Raw genomic sequence first — 17,357 nt, forward strand, 5'->3', positions numbered from 1 at the left:
GCAGTAAGGCCATGCTAAGTAGCAGGGCTTTGGAAAGCTCACACCACCATCAGCATTTCCACTGGCCAACCTGCCATTCAACTGTCTTTACAAAGAAGGGGAGCCGGCGGCGCTGTATTACTCCAAGAGGAGCTGAATCGCACAGAGCGGATGTAGTGACTGGCTGACAGAGCTCGGGTCATTATCAGAATGGGCTGGGATGCTTGGAAATTCCCACTGACTGACAAAATGATTTGAGAGGGAAAAGGTGCAGCGGAGGCAAAAGGAGAGTCAGCAAAAACATCGGCGAAGCGAAGAGTAGGTCTTCACAGCACACAGGTGTGTTCTTAGCTCAGGTTACCAAACTCGGGATAAACTGGAAGTGAAGACATGGCAACTTGGCTTTTAACTCAGGTTAGCAGTTCAAGGGAGGCACCTGAGCTGCTAATCAAGGTAATGACACAATCTTTTTCTGCAGTGAAGGCATACCCTAAAAACCAGTGCTAGACCCCCAAATCACAAAGAGACACTCGCTGCCCTGAAGGGTTTCTACAATAAGAACTGTTCAGGTTTTAGCCTCTCACTTCTTGCCATGTCCTAGTTCTCCAGTCCTCCATGGAGTCCTCGAGCAAGAATAGCGGAGAAGAGATCTCATGTTGCTAGGGTAAGAACGACCAGGAAAAATCCTTTCAGCCATTCTTTATCCATCAAAGAGAAGCAAAAAAAGGGGGCGTAATCTGTTTCTTTTTCTTTTGCAGGTCACCTTTAAGGCTGGATCGATTGCAATGGTGTGATCCAGTCAGCTGAGTCTGCTCAAGAGGCGTTCCATACCAGCACGTGCCATATCCTCTCCTTTGCTGTAGGGCAGAAGTATTATGGCAACCCACTAATGTGGCAGAATAAACATGTGTGATGGGTTGGACCTCCCTTCTGGGATGCCACCTGATGTGCTGGGATTTCACTGAGCCCCTCCTGCTCAACTAGCCTAGGTTCCCTCTCCCTGCTTTAAAGAATTAGGTTCTCTGGCCTCTTGCAGTACACAGACACAAGTGGGCCCACACCCCGCTGAAGACACAAACTCAAGTCAGCTCTGTGTGAGAAGGCTCCCCCAGCACTCACGTGCCATCCCTTTTGGGAGACAAACCCAAAATACGACTGTCTTGCACTATATAGAAAAATCTGCACAGCGCAAGCTCATAAAAATCCACCCTCTTCCTCAATGTGAAGAGAGATGTGCATGACTTCTTCCCCCCCGTTAAAAATCACATAAACTAGGTTTAATAATAAACAAAATAAGTTTATTAACTACAAAAGGTAGATTTTAAGTAGTTAAAGGGATAGCAAACAGAACAAAGCTGATAACCTTAGTCAATAAACAAAAGCCACAAACTGATCTTAACACACTAGATAGGTAGGATACAAATTAGTAAATTCTCACCCTGAGTGATAAACAGGCTGGCAGATTCTTAAGGCACAAGCTGCCTTGGCTTTCCCATGTTTTCTTACACAGGCTAAAAATCCTTCCAGCCTGGGACCATCACTTCCACTGTTCAGTCTTTGTTCCTCAAGTGATTCCAGGTGTGTTGTTTTAGGGAGAATGAGGACACCTCATATTGTCATTGTCCTTCTTTTATAGTGTCCCCACTCTTGCTGGAAAGCTTTTTTGCTGTGACCCGGGTCAAACAGTTCCCACTGTGTAGCATGATCTCTGAAAGGTTTCTATTGCACACCATCCCTGGGGTAATCCTTGTGCTCCTGTGTATTTCCTCCATAAGCCACTAACATTGTTTGGCCTCATCCAGCATAGCCCATTTGAAATAAAGAGACATGGTCAATATTCCCAGCTTCAGATACAAAAATGATACATGCATACAAGTTGGATAAACACATTCAATAAATTATAACCTTTCCAATGATATCTTACCAGACCCATCTTGCATAAAGTATATCTTAGTTATACCACATTCATATCGTAACCATATTTTGAAGACTATGGGGTGTAACATTACAACATGATCTTCCCTAAACCTTCCTCAGCGGGTCACCCCACCACTGCCATGTTGAGGTGAAGGGGAGAACAAAGGGCCTAGAGTCAGGGTCCTCTCAAACACAGGGAGGAGATCAGACTGCTGTAAAGGAGGGCTGCCCTTGGGATAAATGTGCATAAAACCTGTTGCTGAAATGCATCAGAAGCAAATCCCTCTTGCAAAGACAACGCTTCCCGTGAGAAAATTTGAGTCATCAGCATGAGCTAACCTTTAAAGCAGGGCAACAGGAGTCGAAATGCTTGGATTCCAGGCCTAGTTTTGCCCTGGGCTGTCCTGTTTCTGCACCACTCTGTGCCTCCCCATCTATCTGGGTGTAAAGTAGATGCAAAGGTACATACCTACCTGCTTCAGGGGACATTGGGAGCATCAGTGGTTTTAACTTCTCCAAGACCACCAGCTGAGAAGTGCAACTATATTAGATTGGCAAACTCCTTCCCACGGATTGGCTTTTAGTACTCTCCTCCCAGTGTTAAAGACAGACAATGCAATTTTTTGTAGGTCTATTCTGTCTCATTCTAGCAAGGGAGGAGGATCAATCTGGAGTCACAGGCCTTTAAAGTCCCAGCTGTAGCCATTTGGTGAATCAGTGGGTTGTATAAATGCTTGTTTAGTTGCTAAGCATCTGATGAGCAGATGAAATGAGTGGAAAACTAGCAGAGTCAGCAAAAGTACCAGTTCACACAAACAAGCGAGCGGACCAGAGAAGAGAGGAATTGGAAGGATGGTAAGTACTGAAGGAGAGGGGCCTTTGCTTTTCTGTGCAGGTTCCAGGACCCCAATACACAGGTAAGTGGATCTAAGACAGTGACTGATGAGCTGTCACTTAGGCCCTTTATCTAAGTGGAATCTACATTCCTAGGATTTGAGAATTGGTGGTAGGATACCAGAGCCTTTCACATCTAGGTCACTGTTCTGAATCTGCACTAGGACAGTAGTGACCAAAAGTTGTTGCCTTGCTCAGGTTATTCAGTGGCCCAGGTGTAACGAGTTTGGCCATGTGTGTCCCTGGCTAGTTCCCAGAAATAACATCCACATAAAAAAAAAAACCAACCCAACTGGCCCCTTGCTGGGAGTCTCCGTTAACGTGGGTTGAAGGTGAAGCCCCTGTCCTGATCCCAGAGAAGCAGAACAGGTTGGAGGCATGATGATGGGATTGTCTCTGGATGCCTGCACAGCCAAGGTGCCCCAGCTCTGGGAGGAGGTGGGTTTCCTAGGCTGGCACGGGCACTTGGATATAACAGGCCAGCCTTGTGTTGCTTTCACAGGGCTTTCGGGGCATGCCAGAGCAATGACATCGGATGCGCTGTCTCAGGGCAATGTGGTGCAGGTGACTCTGTATGGTGCTCTGGTCCTCCTCTGCCTGCTGGGCAATAGCCTGGTTCTCCTAACGGTCCTTGCCATGACTGTGAAGCGTGGCACCATGGCTGCCTCTGACCTTCTCCTGGCCAACCTCTCCACTGTCAACCTCCTTCTCACAGCTATGCGGAACACGCTGATCTTCACAGCTGACCTGGGGCTACAGCTCTCCTTGTCCGCTGCTTGGTGTAGGGTCTTCATGTTCACCTGGGTGCTCTTGAGAGCTATGAGCACCTGGGCCACTTCTTGCTTGAGCATCTTCCATTGCCGAACCATAAGGAAGCAGCATCCCCTAGGGGCTAGGGAAGCCAGAGGGGCCAGGGACGCAGCTATCGCTGTGTCTGCCCTCTGGATGGCGAATGCGTTGTACTCTCTTCCTGCCTTGGTGTATTCCAGCCACATGGCTGGGAATACCACTCTCCCCCCAATGCTAGTGAGCAGTACCATCAGGCCTTTGCTGGGCTGCACATGGGCTTTCCCTTCCCAGCAGAGCGGGCTGGCCTATGCCACAGCTTCCTTAGTCATCCACGAAACCGTGCCCGTGGTCCTGATGCTGGGCGCCAACGTGTACACCTTGCACAAACTGAAAGGGCACGTGAGAGCCATGGGGGCTGAGAACGGGGTGGCCAGGTTTGCCTCTGAGCGGAGAGCTGCCAAGGTCATCCTGGCCCTGGTCATTCTGTTTGTGGGCTGCTGGGGGACCAACACGCTGGCAGTCAGTTACCACAGCTTCACCAGCTGGCCCGCCGCACCCTTCCTGCTTCAGGCTGCAAATTTCTGTGCCTCGCTCTTCTTGGGGATGAGCCCCCTGGTAATCCTGGCAGGGCACAGCCAGCTGCAAAGGACGCTCCGGAGAATGATCTGTGCACGCTAAGAGGGTTCGGGCATGGATGCAACAGGGACACAGGGAGCTGCAAACTCCTGCCAGAAGAAACTCTATCCATTGGATCCGTAACCATCAAAGCTCCCTGTTCTCTACTCATGCAAGGCTCTTATAGAGGACAACAGCCTACTGGCCTGAGTGAGGATTTCAGGATTTGGCCAAGTCTTTGTAACACACATGGATCAGGAATGATTTATTATCAGAGCACTACTAGCTGCTAAGCTGGGTGGTCTGGTGGAGAAGGCCCTAAACTGGGACTCAGGAGATCCGATTTCAATTTCTGGCTCTGCTACAGACCCCTTGTATGATTGTAGGTAAGTCACTTCCTCTGTGCTGCCATGCTCCACCTTTAAATGGGGATCATAATACTTATTTGTCTTGTCTATTTAGACTGTAAGTTCACTGAAGCAGCAACTGTCTCTTATTTACTTATCATCTAGCACAATGGGGCCCTGATCTCAGGGGGTGTCTAGAGGGTGCTGCCCTAGAAAACCCTAGACACTATTGTTGGTATGTTTATTTCAGTGGAATTCGCTGTTTTACACAAATTCTGACACATTTCCAAGCTGTGTGTTTTATTGATCAGTTTTAAAAAATAAAACCGTGTAGCTGTTCAGAGTATTTGAGTCCAAATTGTCTAGTTCAAAGACCCTTCTCTCATTTAACGCAAGGAAGGCATTTTGCTGCAAAACTGCATTATTCAGCTCCTGCTGTCTCTGTGTATCCTTTAACTTCCCAGCTACAAATCTGGGCACACAGTTCAACCGAAAAGTTGGCCAGGTTGAGGGGTGAGGGAAGGAGAGTTTCAAAACAGCTAAAATTGGTTATTTCCAGGGTTTGTTTAAAAACTAGAACCGTGAGAAGGGCTGGGAGGCAGTTTGACCAGGACCCTGACCTGCGGGCAGAGGCTGGGTTAGTAAAGACCATTTAGCAACAGAGCCTCTTGCTTAACCACCACCTTGATTTACTTTAAATGAACAAGTGCCATAGCTGATCACACTCAGCCTGATTCTCCCCCACCTGGTGCAACATGAGTGTCAAATGTGAGTGAACCAGCTGGGCAGCATTTCACACCCACTGATCTAAATAGGTGAAAAAGGTGCAGGGCAGAGATTCAGCCTCATCCTGTGTCTCTGTCTCCTATGGCCGGGAGCCTACTAACAGTGATGGCAGCTGTAAAAATCCCTCTGACTTCAATGGCATCAGCCCCTCCCCTCCTCCCCATCATGCTGCCTCAAACCCACCACAAGCAGCTGGCTCCTGTAACTCACTGGATTTCAATAGGACCTGGACACCATTTGAAAATTGCAGCCCGAGCCAAAGCTTGGTGCAATCAATAGGAGTCTTTCCCTGACTCCCACTAGGTTTTGGATCAGGCCCCAGGACCATAGGCCCTCCCTACCACAATGCACTGAGGGGGGAAGAAAACAGATTTTGTCAAGTGATTTTTTTTTTTTAAGTTGGAGGAATGCCGACAGCTTTCTCAGAGAGCTCATCAGCTCTGTAGGAAGCTTGTGGTCTGGAACACATAACGCTTAATGTCCCATTTAATAGTTTTCAGTTCTAATCATATGGAGAAAACTGTATCTGCATTTCCCCCCATCCCCTGGTGCAGAGGCAAAGGAAAACGGATCAGTGAAGCTACTTGGACTGGACTCGAAAGAACCCCTTTGCCTAAGTTACCTCATCTAATCTAGCCCCCTCCGTCAGTGCAGGAGTGTTTACCTGGATCAGTTAGTCTTAAATGTCCCAAGCAATGCAGGTGCTGCCATGTCCCCAGGGAGCCTCCACATGCTCATAGATTGCAGGGCAGGGGAATTCACCCTCCATTTTTATCTGGATAAATTTCATCCCCTTCCTTTCAGTCACTGTCCCTTTCCTGAGTGTGAGAACAAGAGAGGAGCAGGGGGAAGGACAGGAAAGCACAACTGGTTTCCATGAGATCCCGAGTGCCTTGGCATTTGCACTTCTTTTGACTGGAGGGATCCATCCACAGGACTGAGATAACACAAGGCCTGGTCTCTTGACATATTTCCACCCATGCAGGAGCTGACGCTAACCCACGGCTGAGTGTGTGTTAGGAGTCATCCTCTGCAGCTGACTCTCAGAGGATGTGAGTTTAATGAAGCCCCACTCTACAGAGCCTGGCTCTTTAACGCAAGATGCCAAGCGCAGGCTTTTAGCTGTCAACATACCTAGTTCAATCCCTGAGCTATTGGCCAAGATGGCAGCCATCAATATTAGCACAGAGAGAAAAGCTCTGTCAAGATCATGCTCCTGTGCATTTAAAATAAAACCTTGCAGAAAACCAGGAACCCAAATGAACTCAGCCCCTGAGACACAAACCACCGCAACCCTTTGCTAGCAGGAAGGCATCCCAGTGCTAGTGCAGCAGCCTCTTTTGGGAGCATGGCTGGAGCTTAGAGTTGACCTGACATTATTCTTGCCCAGTCTCTGATGAAGGGTAGCAACCCACTGAAGGAGAAGGAAAAGCAGTCTTGAAATGGATCCTTCTTAGACACTCAGCTAAAATCCCTTACACTGCTTTAACAAAACACCCCTTGAAAGTACAGGACATTTGCTCTCTGTCCCTAAAAATGCTCTTTTTTAGACACTTAGATGAGGCTTTGAGCAGGTTGGGGGGACAACCAGGTACACTGCTTAGAGCTTTTTCATTCTAGTTCTACACTTTGATTGGAGTGGATTGTGTTATCACAGCTGTTCTATAAAGGAATGTGTGTCCAGCCTCCAGAAATGTCAGCTTCCCCCCCGACTGAAGGCTGAATGACCTTTAGACTCACACTCCCCTGTCTTCAACTAAGCTTGTCTTTCTATTAGCTCAACCATATCAGTCTAAAGCCCGACAGGAGACAGAAAAAGCCTGCAGAACAGAGTTTTGGCACTGATGGTGCCATATCCTGGACCTCTCCATCCATACTCATAGTTGCTCTTAATAAAATGGGTTGGATGCATTTCACAATAATAAAGAAATACTAATAATCTTTGCCTTTCTGTGGCACCTTTCAGCTCAGGATCTCAAAGCACTGTGCCAACACCAAGAGAATACTTCAAAACACTCCTGACTTACACCAGGAAGGAACTTAGCCCGGCATCCTGTGGCAGAAATCCCTCTGGATGTAACTCCATTGAAGCCAAGGAAGTTCCGGCAGGGTGGACATTGGCTCAGCTTGTCTGAGGATTGCAATGTCTCTGTCACGGTTTGCTGGGAGGTTGCTGGTAGTACACTGCCCCCAGCTGACTCAACCAGTCCATGCTTCACAATCGAATACATCAGAGGGTTGGCAAAGAAATGGCAGCTCCTTGGTACTGACACTTGAAAATATACCCATAAAGGGACAGATAGTTCTAGTGCTGATTAGAACTGTGGGTTTTACGAGCTAGATCCTCAGCTGGGGTAGATCAGCATAGCTCTGTTGAGTTCAGTTGAACTCCCCAGATTTACAGCAACCAGGATACAGCCTGCAGGTTTTTACAACAGCACCAGACTCACCAGGTTTGCTTTGCAGGGGCTCGCATGCACCTTTTTTTATTGCTTTTGAGCCCCATGGGTTCTCTCCCACCTCATCTGCCAACACCACACCCCGGATGAACCAGAAACCTCAGTGAAATCCACTCCCAGCTGCTGGGTTTCACCTGCTTTTGTGCCAAAAATCATGCAGAACTATCACCTGCCCCTGTCACCAAAGGAAAAACCAGAAGTCAGAGATGCAATGTGGACTAGTGGATACAGAACTGGACTAATAGTTCTATGCCTGACTCTGCCACTGACCTGCTAGGTGGCCTTGAACATGTCACTTGGGCTCTGTGCCTCTGTTTCCCCATCTGTAAAATGATACTGAATTCCTTTCTAAGGTGCTTTAAGATCTACTCATGAAAATTGCGATATTGCTAAGTATTATTAAGTCAGGCACAAGCTATCCAACCTGCGGGGGGGGGGTCTTTCGAGAAATCTGCTTTGAGTTTGTAATGAAAGGTGAAAGCCGGCAAGTTTCACTGAGCATGTTTCACACAGCTCTAGCCTTTATACCAATGAGAACAGGCGGCAGCTGCACTTTAGCATAGCCAGCAGCCGAGTACATGGTAGAACGATCAGCACTCTGGATCGGTCCCATTGATCCGAGTTCAAATTCTGTGAGGCCGGCACATTTCTTTGTATCAGACAAGGTGGCTGAGTGGTTCTGGTGCCGGACTGCTCTGGAGTTTGAATCCTTTCCTTGCTATCTCCCCACATCTCCTTTATAGCTATAACATGGGGATAACAGCACATCCCCACCTTACAGAGGCGCTGGGAAGATATACACAGTAAACATTTTGAGGTGCTCAAATACTACAGTAATAGGGGCCCAGATAAATACCTAAGAGAGAGAAATCCAGACCGGGGCCTATACTGCATGGTTCTAAGGGGCCTGCTATGGTACCAATGGTCTTACTAGAAGAGTTCAGCCCATACCAAACCCCAGGATCTGATCTGTGTATCCAGGCCATCCCTCCCCGCAATAGATAGAACCAAAACCTCAGGCTTCAATGGTGAGTCTGAACTTTCCCAAATTCAGGTTCAGCCAATCATACAAAGAGGTTTGAACTGCAGAGCTGGATCTGATCCTTGGATTTAGGTTCCAACCCAGGGAGTAGCTCAAGGGATAGACTATATGATGCAACATGATATAGTACATAGGACACTGGCCTGGGAGCCAAGACTCCTGGGCTCTAACCCTGGCTCTGCCATTGATGGGCTCTGTGCCCTTGGACAAGCCATTTTGCTGCTCTTTAGCCTCCCACCTGTTTAGTCTGTAAGCTCTCTGGGCCAGGGACTATCTCTTACTATGTGTACATATGGCAGCCAGCACAATGGGATCCTGGTCTAATTGCTATTGTAATACAACTAATGCCCAGGAATTACTTCCACAATTCTACATCTATCAGATGGCTTTGACTTGGCTTCCTCTACCCTGGCTTTCATATCTGTCCCTTTTCGTTTATTTCAGTTTTCTGTTCCGTGTCCTGGTTTTCTATTTGCAGCCTAGTTTAGCACAGGGACTCTTTGCTTTCGGCGCTATGGAGATTTTGTACAGTTCCCTCGGGGAATCTTTGTCAGGACAGCACCACACAAAACTAATCCGTGATTAATAACCGAGAAAAGGGGAAAGAGTCACTGGCCCTGCGTGCTGAAAGGTTTGATTGTTTTGGTAAACACAGATTCAGTCAGCAGTTCCCAGTTGCAACATCCTACAGTTGCTCCATCAATGTAAGGCCAAAAGCTTTCAGGCAGTGAGTACTGTCTGAGCTGATCACTGCTGGACAGTTTGAATGCTACCTTTTAAAAGAAACACAATTCAGTGATTTCCAACCTTATGGCCCAGAGCCCTCTAACTGTCCACAGAACAGACGGCAGTAATGGGGGCAGGATTTACACACACACACACTGAATCAATCCAGACCCTGAGGGAGTACTTTTAAGAGCCTCCTCCAGCCCAGTCGAGTTTGAATTGGCACGATAAAGCTCATGCTCAGGACCAAACCTTCTCAGACACGACACGCCCCACTCATGCCCTGCCTCTTTCTTCACCTTGCAACTTGTGAGCAAGGAAACGGGGAGGGAAGTGGCTTGCACTTGCTCAGTGCAGAGGGCTATGGTTAGCACTTACCCTTGTGTCCATGCAGAGACTCTGCTCACACCTTGTGCTCCAGCACAACAGCCTCGTTCATCCTTCTGAGTCCTGAGGGTCCAACAGAAGCTCCATGCTCGTTTGAGCCATGGTCTCTCTGCTAAGACGGTCAACAAGAGATCCTACTAAAACCAGGACCCACCTCCTCAGCCCATCTCTCGTAGGCTACCAGCTGGCACAGCCTCTTCAGTTCCTGGGATGAAATGAGTCATGTAGACACACAGTATTATTGTGTATTCAATGCTCCTCAGATATTGGCTGGACCAGAACCACCCTAGGAATGATGCTGAAAAGGGGATCAATGCTGCTGCTCTCAGGCAGGTGTCAAAACACTGCGAGGGGCCTCTGAATAACAGCTGCATGGCGCTGCCACAGCACAGCAAAGGCACCTTGTACAGCAGAGCAGCACGATAGGCATGGCCGCTGGCTCAGCTCGCCAGCCCCGTTGTTGTAGCTCAGCAGAGCACATATCATTCCAGCAACGCACCACGACTGGAAGTGCTTCTTCAGCAGGAACTTCCTTCCACGCCTTGTGTTTTCTCTCGACACTTTTATTGCATGGAGCTGGGATGCAAAAATCAATGCCAGCGAGGCACACAAGGGACACTATGCCAATGAGCAAATAAATACCTTCAAATAGCTCTGGGAATGAAAAGGGAAGCTTAGAGGGGAAGCAAAAATGAACTGGGTTTGCCCATTGGCCCTGGCAGCTATACCCGCCTTTTGCCAGGCACTTGACTTTTGGCATGGGTCTGGTGTATCTAGTATATTTCTGCTGTGAAGGCAGGTGTTTGCAGCACACCCAGTTTGGAAGTGCACTGATGTTTTTAATCCGACAACATTTTCCAGTGAATAATTTGGTGGTTTATTAGGAAATGGCATTTAAAAAATACATGGGATCAGCCTTCCTCCTGCCCAAAGGATGAACTGGCATGGAGGCTATTAAGCCGATCGAAGGCCACTCTCAATGTTGTTATCACGTCAGAGCCAGGCACCTGAGCAGAGAGACAACACAACTGTATCAAGTGGGCCAAACATTAAAGAGGACCCCGACTGCCAGGACAGGAACGGAAACAGCCCCGACAAATGAGGAGAAACCGGTGAATTATAGTAAGAGCTTAAAATAAAACCAAGGAGAACGGCTCTGCAATGCTGCAGTCTGCAGCCACACATGAGGGGGTGGAAACTTGGCAGGGGAAAGGCTGGCTATTTTCAGTGATCCAGAAAAAACTCGCATCTGACCAACAAAATATCTTCTGATCATCCTGCCTCTCGGGGAGGTACAGAGATGGGAATTACAGGGGGTGGCAGGGAGGGGAAAGGAACTTGGAAGTTAGCAAGAGGAAACGGTGAGAGAGGGAGCAGGCTAGAAGAAAGATGGTGACGAACCAGGCCAGGCCAAGAGAAATCCCCCACCCCATACACACACCTCTTTCCTCCTTTCAAAATCCAGTTCCTGCCTCTTTCTAAACCCTTTCCCCAAAGCTCCAGCGAGGGATCCCCACTCTTCCTACAAAGTTTATCTCAGGGATACTCGGCCTGGAGAGCCACTTTCCCTGCTTTGGGATGACCAGTGATGGTGTCTGCTCAGTGCCCGTCACAGACACTATACTGCAATTCGGCTGGGAACAGATCCCTCTTCGATTGTTGTTCAATCAAAGTATCCAACACTGAATCAGCTTGATGGGTGTCATTCCGGCTCCTAGTGGAACTGGGGCTCAGACACAAAACAGTAACCACAACTGGTTCCTTTGGGAAGTCTCTGCGGCAAGATCAATGGCTAAGCCACCCAAAGGGATAATGCCCCTTACACTCCTAGATATGGTCTTTCCAAGGCACGGCTGAGGCCCGTTGGAGATACTTGCCCCAGCAATGCCCGTCCCGGGCCTGATCTGTGAAGAAACAAAAGGTCTGTCTCCAGAGCTGACAGACTGACCCGATTTCCAGCCCAATATTAAATTCACGCTTTAGCATTTACTAAAATGTTTATATATAAACACACATATAATTGCTGATACTCGAGCCATTCACCAACTGTAACAAACTCCGCACAGCACATTGGACAGTGTTTGTCAAACCTGCATTAAAGTCAAATGGGGCCGGGATCACAATCCTGGGAAATAATCCAGTCAATTTTTTTTTTTTAAAGTTCATCATTTGAATTATCCTGCAATCCCGGCCAAGGATGGCTTGGCCATTTCTGAAGTCATCCAGCCTCTCTGCAGCAGAAACAGGAGAAAGCAAACAATTTGCTGGTATCTTTTGCAAACTGACTATTGATCCCAAGTCTGGCTCCTGGCTTGTATGTTCAGCCACTAGATCTGCAGTGCCTGCTTCTCTCAGATTATTGGTAGTTACATGAGATTGCAGTGTGAGCGTGCTAGAAGATTACAGTGAGATTGCAGTGTGCAGTGCTGGGGGGAGGGAGGGGGTGCTGTTGATGGGAGTTGCTGTGCAAATAGGGTAAAACTTTGATGGTTTCAGACCGGGGAGGCACTGTTAGTGCAGTGGAATGTGGCTTCCATTAAGGACCAGTTCCTTTGAGCCTTGCTCCCACAAGCAGCCCCAGTGACACCCAGCCATACACGTCCTAGTGAAAGCGCCCGATGCCGACGTTCATCAGACCCCAGAAAAGGTGTTGCTTGATATAGACAGCAGGATGGTGGCCATGGAAGTTGGAATCTGCTAAGGAGTGTGTAACAACTCATCTGCCGAATCAACCAGCCCTGACAATGGATGGCGCTGGAGCTTTGGGCCCATACCTGGCTGTTGCCGGCAATGAGAGCCGCTGCGATGCACCTTAAAGCCGAGGGCAAGGGCGTGGGCCTGGGTGGAGCCGCCGCAGGTGCAGGTCTTGGTGGTAGAAGCAAATATTCAAACGAGAACTTTGAAGGCTGAAGTGGAGAAGGGTTTCACGTGAACAGCAGTTGAACAGGGTCAGTCAGTCCTTCGGATCTTTGAATGTCTCTGAAAATGTGATGGGCCACGTCTTCAAGCAAAGCCTCCAAATTTGTGCTCCCAGTTTTTTGCCCACAAATATTTGCACATGCTAACTGGAGAGTTGGATATCTAGCTACTTGGCTTAGTGCAACAATTATTAGTCCCATGGGCAAAGAGGCAGTGCATAAAAACTACAGCTAGGAATGCTGAGGCTGAGTTGCATCACCTTTGCACCTGAGGCTGAGTTGCATCACCAAATGCTACTCTCTTTCCTGCTACTCCTATACAGCTTCATTGACTCTGAAGTCAGTGCCCTTCCATGCACAAATAGCAGGTGTGCCTATGGCAGAAGCTGCAGAATTTGGCCTGTCTTGTCTGGGAGCATGATTTCTGTGTAATGGCGACATCCAGTGGTCAAGTAGGGGGATTGCCACCAAAGGTAACAGAACTAGAACCTGACCCAATAAGCACAAATAATTATCTCCCATTTATCCAAAATGGCATTTCCACCGCCCCCCCCCCACAAAGGTTTTGAGTAACCGCTCTGATCTTCCACAAATAGGGCTGTAACTGTCATTGTGTGTGCACCAACGTACACAACAGAAATCAGATCAGAGGAACTGAGTTGATCCCTTCTCTCTTAGGTCCTGATATGGCCCATTATCTTTTAAAGTATTTACCCCTACCACATCCCTGTGAGGGAGGGAAGTGCTACCATCACCATTTTACAGGAAGAGAACTGAGGCACAGAGACTACATGACCTGCCCAAGGTCCCACAGGAACCTCTGTGGCAGAGCAAATGAGTGATCTAGCAACCAGATCACCGGTCTCTCCATTACAGCTATGTGTGTATCTGAATCCTTCCTGCACCATCAATGTTCTGCCATCTCTGTTTATCCTGGGCCATTCTTTGCCTGTCCTCTGTGTTAAGTCTCTCTTGGAGTCCTTGCCAACACTAAGCTCGCACATAGTAGAAAATGTTACTCTTGGGTTCTGCTATCTCCACTTGGCTAGGGGACTCCATCCCATCCTGGTGGGCAATGACCGGCATCAGTTATACATACCTTCTCCACCTCTCATCTGGACCACAGCAATGCAATATATCTGGCCAGGAAGGCTTCACTGCTTGGGAAACTGCAGCTAGTGCAGAACGCTGCAGCACGTCTCCTCAACAACACAGGCTCCTGTGAGCACATCAGGCCTGCCTTCGCTATCTGCACTGGCCTGCCACAGAATAGAGTCAAGTTCAACGTCTCAGTCCTTATCTTCAAGGAGCTCACTGCCCTGGGCTTGGGGTACCTAAAATGCCAGGATGATGATTGCCGTCAACAGCTCCACTCCTTAGGCCCAGTGGAACTTTCTGTCATAAGGGTAAAGCTCATCTGTACAGAAAAGACAGCTTGCTCAGGGGCTGGTCTGAGACTGTGGAATGAATTCCAGCAGGAACTAAGGGCCATCACAACCCACATCACCTTCTTCTCCAAGTGTCAGGCACAACTGTGCAACTTGCCTTTGCTAACCTAAACATAGAGCAGCATGAATGTGTAAAAAACCAAAACCCACCACCACCAAAACTACACTCCACTGCATGCACAATTCTCTCCCTGAGGAGAAACGAGAGAATGAATGACACGTGACAGATGTCAATCAGAACCCTGAATGCATGACTGGAAGATACTCTGGTGATGAAAGCAGGATAAAATCCTAGAGAGAACAGAAGAGACAGCTGATGTAACAAACGGCACACACACACACACACACACACACACACAAAGCCATTTGCAGTGCGCAAAGTTCTTCTTGATTAGTCCTACATAACCCAGGAACTTTGCTTCATATTTTTGAGACATCTCCTGGTACCTTATTTGTGAACTATTTGCATACACACAGACATCTCTTGTCATTCTTAGAACTCAGGGTGTCCTGGCTCCCAGGCCTATGCTTCTCAGACCATGCTATTTACTTCACCCATTGCGTAAAAGATCAGAACCACATATGTCTTCTGGGAGAATCTATCTAATGGAGGAAAGTCACCCCCTGGAGGGGAGCCAGCACATGATCCTGAGCACTACGAGAGTCCCAATATAGCCCCATTTTAAGGAGTTAAGCAGTGCACAGGCCTTGCACCGGCTCCTTATTCATGGATGAGCTTCAACCACTGTGCAGTGAGTGGGGAGGGGAAATTGGTGACTCATCCAAATTTCACATGGCTAGTTACAGCCCTGTCCTCCAGCAACAGAGGAAGCCTGCTGTTATCCAGGGCCCTTCTGGACTTATTCTAGGTGGTTGGGTATGAATATAGGTGTGTAGAATGAGTTTTTTTTTATAAGCATTAGTGACTGTAAAACCCAATCCTAGGGATATTCAGTGAAAGGGAACATACAAGAAGCTCATTCATATCCAAATGTGAGTATTTATTGCCAATAGATTGATTTTTTTGCTGCAGTCACTACCTCTACAACTATGTTACGACTATAACTGTTCTAATCTCTATAGCACCCTTCAAAGATCCCAATGTGCTTTACAAATTGCAGCTGGTGAAAAATACCAGTCAGTGTTGTAGCAGATTTATGGGGGGAAAAATTTAATTTTCTCTGAAAAAATTTTTTCAAGTGAAACACACAATATTAAAAAAAAAAACACAACCCCTCTAAAACAAGGGGTTTTTCGTTGGAAAAAAATTCAAACGAAATGAAAAATTTCTGTGAAAATGTCAGTGGGATTTGGGTGTGGTCAGCACCTCTTTAATCTTTTATTGGGATGCCTAAATATGGAGTTAGAAGACCTATCCAGATCTGAAAACTCGGGCCATATTATCCTCTGTTGAAGAGGAAGAAAGAGACACAGTGCGGTTAACTTACTTGTAGAAGGTCAGTACGAGAACCGGCAATAGAGGCCAGGATTACCAATCAGCAGCCCTGGTCAGACTAGCCAATGAAATAGAGCAACCAGCTGAGCCTTGGAGCTGTCATGTTGTGTAATGTTCCCAGAAACTGAGCGGCTACTATATTCCTCAACATGCAAAATCTCTGTGGTGCGGGTGTTTCAAAAACCCTCCACGAGGAAGAGAAAACATAATGGAAAACACAGCAAGCAAAATCTGGCTTTAAACAAAAGTCAGTGCAGCACAGGTGCACCTCATCACCTCCCGGGCGGGGCTGCACCAGCTCCCAGATCCAAGCTTTGCAGGAGCGGGCAAACCCCACACCCTAATACCCCCAAAGTAAAGTTCAGGAAACTCCAGTTCTGGGTGCCTGCTTCACAGCTGGAGCCCGGCTCCGTGAGCATTGCCTGCACCCTCCTGTATTTCCCTGGGAGGAGTCAGGAGGTGGCGCTTTGCCGGCCCCTTTGGATCCTTTGCACCCAACCAAGCGGCAGCTGGAAGCAAGCAGCCCCCGCCCCGACAAGCCTCAGGGGCAGAAGGCAGCTTGGGCGCTGTAGTCCCGGCCTGTCTGCAGGCCCCGGGCTAGGGGGAGGGCAGAGAACTACGACTCCCACAGTCCTTTGTGCCCCAGTCTGCAGAAAGCGAAACCCCTGCGAAGGGAACTGGCGCCTCGGTGGGGAGGAGACGCGGCGGCGGCGGCGGGGCGCAGGCTGGAGCTCCGGGCTGCTCAGCGTCTCCCTGCGCAAGGCGCTGCCTCGCCGCAGAAACTTTGTAGCAAGTTTGGCCAGGTCAGCGGGCGGGGGCTGGGAGGGCTCCCGCAAGGGGCAGGAGCGGGAGCAGGGGGTAGAAGCAAGAGCGGGAGCAGGGGGTGGGAAGGCCGGGGGGGACGAAGGGGCAGGAGCGGGAGCAGGGGGTGGGAAGGCCGGGGGGGGGGCGAAGGGGCAGGAGCGGGAGCATGGGGTGGGAAGGCCGGGGGGGCGAAGGGGCAGGAGCGGGAGCAGGGGGTGGGAAGGCCGGGGGGGCGAAGGGGCAGGAGCGGGAGCAGGGGGTGGGAAGGCCGGGGGGGCGAAGGGGCAGGGGGTGGGAAGGCCGGGGGGGCGTAGGGGCAATAGCGGGAGACGAGGGTGGGAAGGCCGGGGGGGCGTAGGGGCAGGGGCAGGAGCGGGAGCAGAGGGTGGGAAGACTCGGGGGGGTAGGAGCAGGAGCGGGGGTAGGGGGTGGGAAGGCCGGGGGGGCGTAGGGGCGGGAGCAGGGGGTGGGAAGGCTCGGGGGGGGTAGGAGCAGGAGACAGGGCTGGGAAAGCCGGAGGAGGGGCAGTTCGTTCATGGCAGCATCTCACTTGTTGGCTCTTTATTCGGTCCTGGTCCCTTCCTCCATCAGGGCAGAGCTGTGTTCTGCTCCTGCCTCTCTGCTGAGGGTGGGGCTGGGGGTCTGTGTCAGTGTTTCCACAGATGGTGCCATTGCATCACACTGGCCAAGGGGCCCCATGGAAACTTATGGCTTGTGTGGGTTGGGTTAAGGACAGGGGCAATCTGGGGGAGAAGGAATAATTGTGCAGTTGACTCTTCAGACTCCCTCT

At 49.2% G+C, this 17,357-nt stretch overlaps 2 protein-coding genes across 6 annotated transcripts in view; both read left to right on the forward strand.

Moving 5' to 3' along the window:
* The first annotated feature begins 3,168 nt into the window (after positions 1–3,168).
* Positions 3,169–4,257, forward strand: LOC115637067 (olfactory receptor class A-like protein 4). The gene has a single exon (XM_030537904.1). The coding sequence runs from the start codon at positions 3,169–3,171 to the stop codon at positions 4,255–4,257; it is 1,089 nt and encodes a 362-aa protein (XP_030393764.1).
* Positions 4,258–16,414: 12,157 nt separating this feature from the next.
* Positions 16,415–17,357, forward strand: part of MIB2 (mindbomb E3 ubiquitin protein ligase 2) — a 106,115-nt gene continuing 105,172 nt past the window's right edge. For 3 of the 5 annotated variants that reach the window (XM_030537990.1, XM_030537993.1, XM_030537999.1), the window contains exon 1: positions 16,416–16,566. The gene's annotated coding sequence lies outside the window, so the exon portion shown is untranslated. Of the gene's footprint in view, positions 16,567–17,357 lie in introns of all 5 variants that reach the window. The other 2 variants (XR_003997156.1, XM_030537991.1) reach the window with 2 other exon arrangements.

The sequence above is a fragment of the Gopherus evgoodei genome, chromosome 18, assembly GCF_007399415.2.
Source record: "Gopherus evgoodei ecotype Sinaloan lineage chromosome 18, rGopEvg1_v1.p, whole genome shotgun sequence".
Lineage (NCBI taxonomy): Eukaryota > Metazoa > Chordata > Testudines > Testudinidae > Gopherus > Gopherus evgoodei.